At 46.7% G+C, this 1,483-nt stretch overlaps 1 protein-coding gene across 1 annotated transcript in view; it reads left to right on the forward strand.

The window, feature by feature from the left end:
• The window catches only part of LOC104489747 (corticotropin-releasing factor receptor 2), a gene marked incomplete at both ends in the record, with an annotated part of 36,100 nt that overhangs the window by 21,324 nt on the left and 13,293 nt on the right, over window positions 1–1,483 (forward strand). Inside the window, one exon of the mRNA XM_010131985.1 lies at window positions 720–837. Within this exon, the coding sequence (XP_010130287.1) occupies window positions 720–837 (118 nt within the window). The remainder of the gene's footprint in view (window positions 1–719; window positions 838–1,483) is intronic.

The following is a 1,483-nucleotide window of genomic DNA, read 5'->3' on the forward strand; positions in this document are numbered from 1 at the left end:
ATGCTCTCCTGTTGCATTAACAGCTCTGAAAACACTGTCAAGAGACTAACAGAATGTAAACTACACCAGTTCTGCCACTGCAGATATTTGTCACCAAATCTCCTTCTGTGACGATGCAACAGCCGCCAGTTCAGCCTGGTTGTTTAGGGGCTTATCAGTTCTAGTTGTTCTAGGGATGGAGTGGAGGGGCACAAAAGTGATAACCAGGGATGAAACGACTATTTGAATGTGGGGGCCTCTCCAGTAGATCCTGTTTCACTTGCTTGAATCGAGTTTGCTCCTCACGTCATCAAGACAAACCATTGGACGTGACTTTCAGAAGGTACGCTGTGGCTTCTGGAAGAAAGGTGTATAGCGAGGAGAAGCAGCATGGATTTCACCATCCTCCTGCTGCTGGTTTATATTTATGTTGGTTGGTTGTGTTGTGACTACACTGCAAAGTCTGACTGTTGGCTTTGGCGCTGGCTGAGAGCCACAGAATGGGACCAGACGCAGCTGAGTTTGCTGGTAAAGTGATAAGCTGCAGAAAGTCCCGTAGTCTCTTATTGCTGACCCATTGGCCAGCCAAACCTCCTGTTCCGGTGTGTGAGAGCGGTGATGGGGGAGCATAAACCATGAGGAATTTTGCAAGCAAACAGAATTAGCTTGTTTTTCCTATACAATAATTAACGTGTGTATGTTCGCTCCATACAATGATTTAAATGTATTTCCTTGTTCAGGAGTATCAGATGCCTGCGCAATATCATCCACTGGAACTTGATCACCACTTTCATCCTGAGGAATGTGATGTGGTTCCTGCTTCAGATGATAGATCACAACATACATGAAAGCAATGAAGTAAGTCTGGGAGGTGACGTGCCTCTGGCACGTCGTTTGGGGGCAGGCAGTGATACTGAATTTGTCGACTGATAGAAATATCGCAAAGAACACCTATCCACGTGCTCAGAGTGACTTCCACGTAATTTCAAAACGTATTAAGAAAATGACCTTAGATTTGGTAAATTTTCGTTTATTTCATCACTACTACGTATCAGAGGGGTTTTTAAAGTAACAATTGTGCCCAAAAGCTTCTTTTATTGCCATAGATACTTCCCAAATCTGTACACTGTGTGACACAGCGCTGTGTGTGACACAGCGTTGCGGGTGACGCAGCGTTGCGCGTGACGCAGCGCTGTGTGTGACGCAGTGCTGTGTGTGACAGCATTGTGTGTGACACAGCATTGTGTGTGACACAGTGCTGTGTGTGACACTGCATTTGGTGGGTTGTGAACATTTTTTGTCAGAGCATCCTGCAGCGGTGAGGACCCGTGTCAGGAAGGTCTTCCTTCTAAGGGCCGACATCTCCATGAACAGGGTACAGAAATAGTTGATTTGGCTGTTGAGGCTCCGAGTCAGCTCCTCCAATGGCAGTGAGCACCCTGCCGTCTGGTGATAACTTCACGGGGGGGGGGGATGGGAAGATTACGTTTTTTTTCTACCTCCT

Source organism: Buceros rhinoceros, unplaced genomic scaffold (genome assembly GCF_000710305.1).
Source record: "Buceros rhinoceros silvestris isolate BGI_N320 unplaced genomic scaffold, ASM71030v1 scaffold4450, whole genome shotgun sequence".
Lineage (NCBI taxonomy): Eukaryota > Metazoa > Chordata > Aves > Bucerotiformes > Bucerotidae > Buceros > Buceros rhinoceros.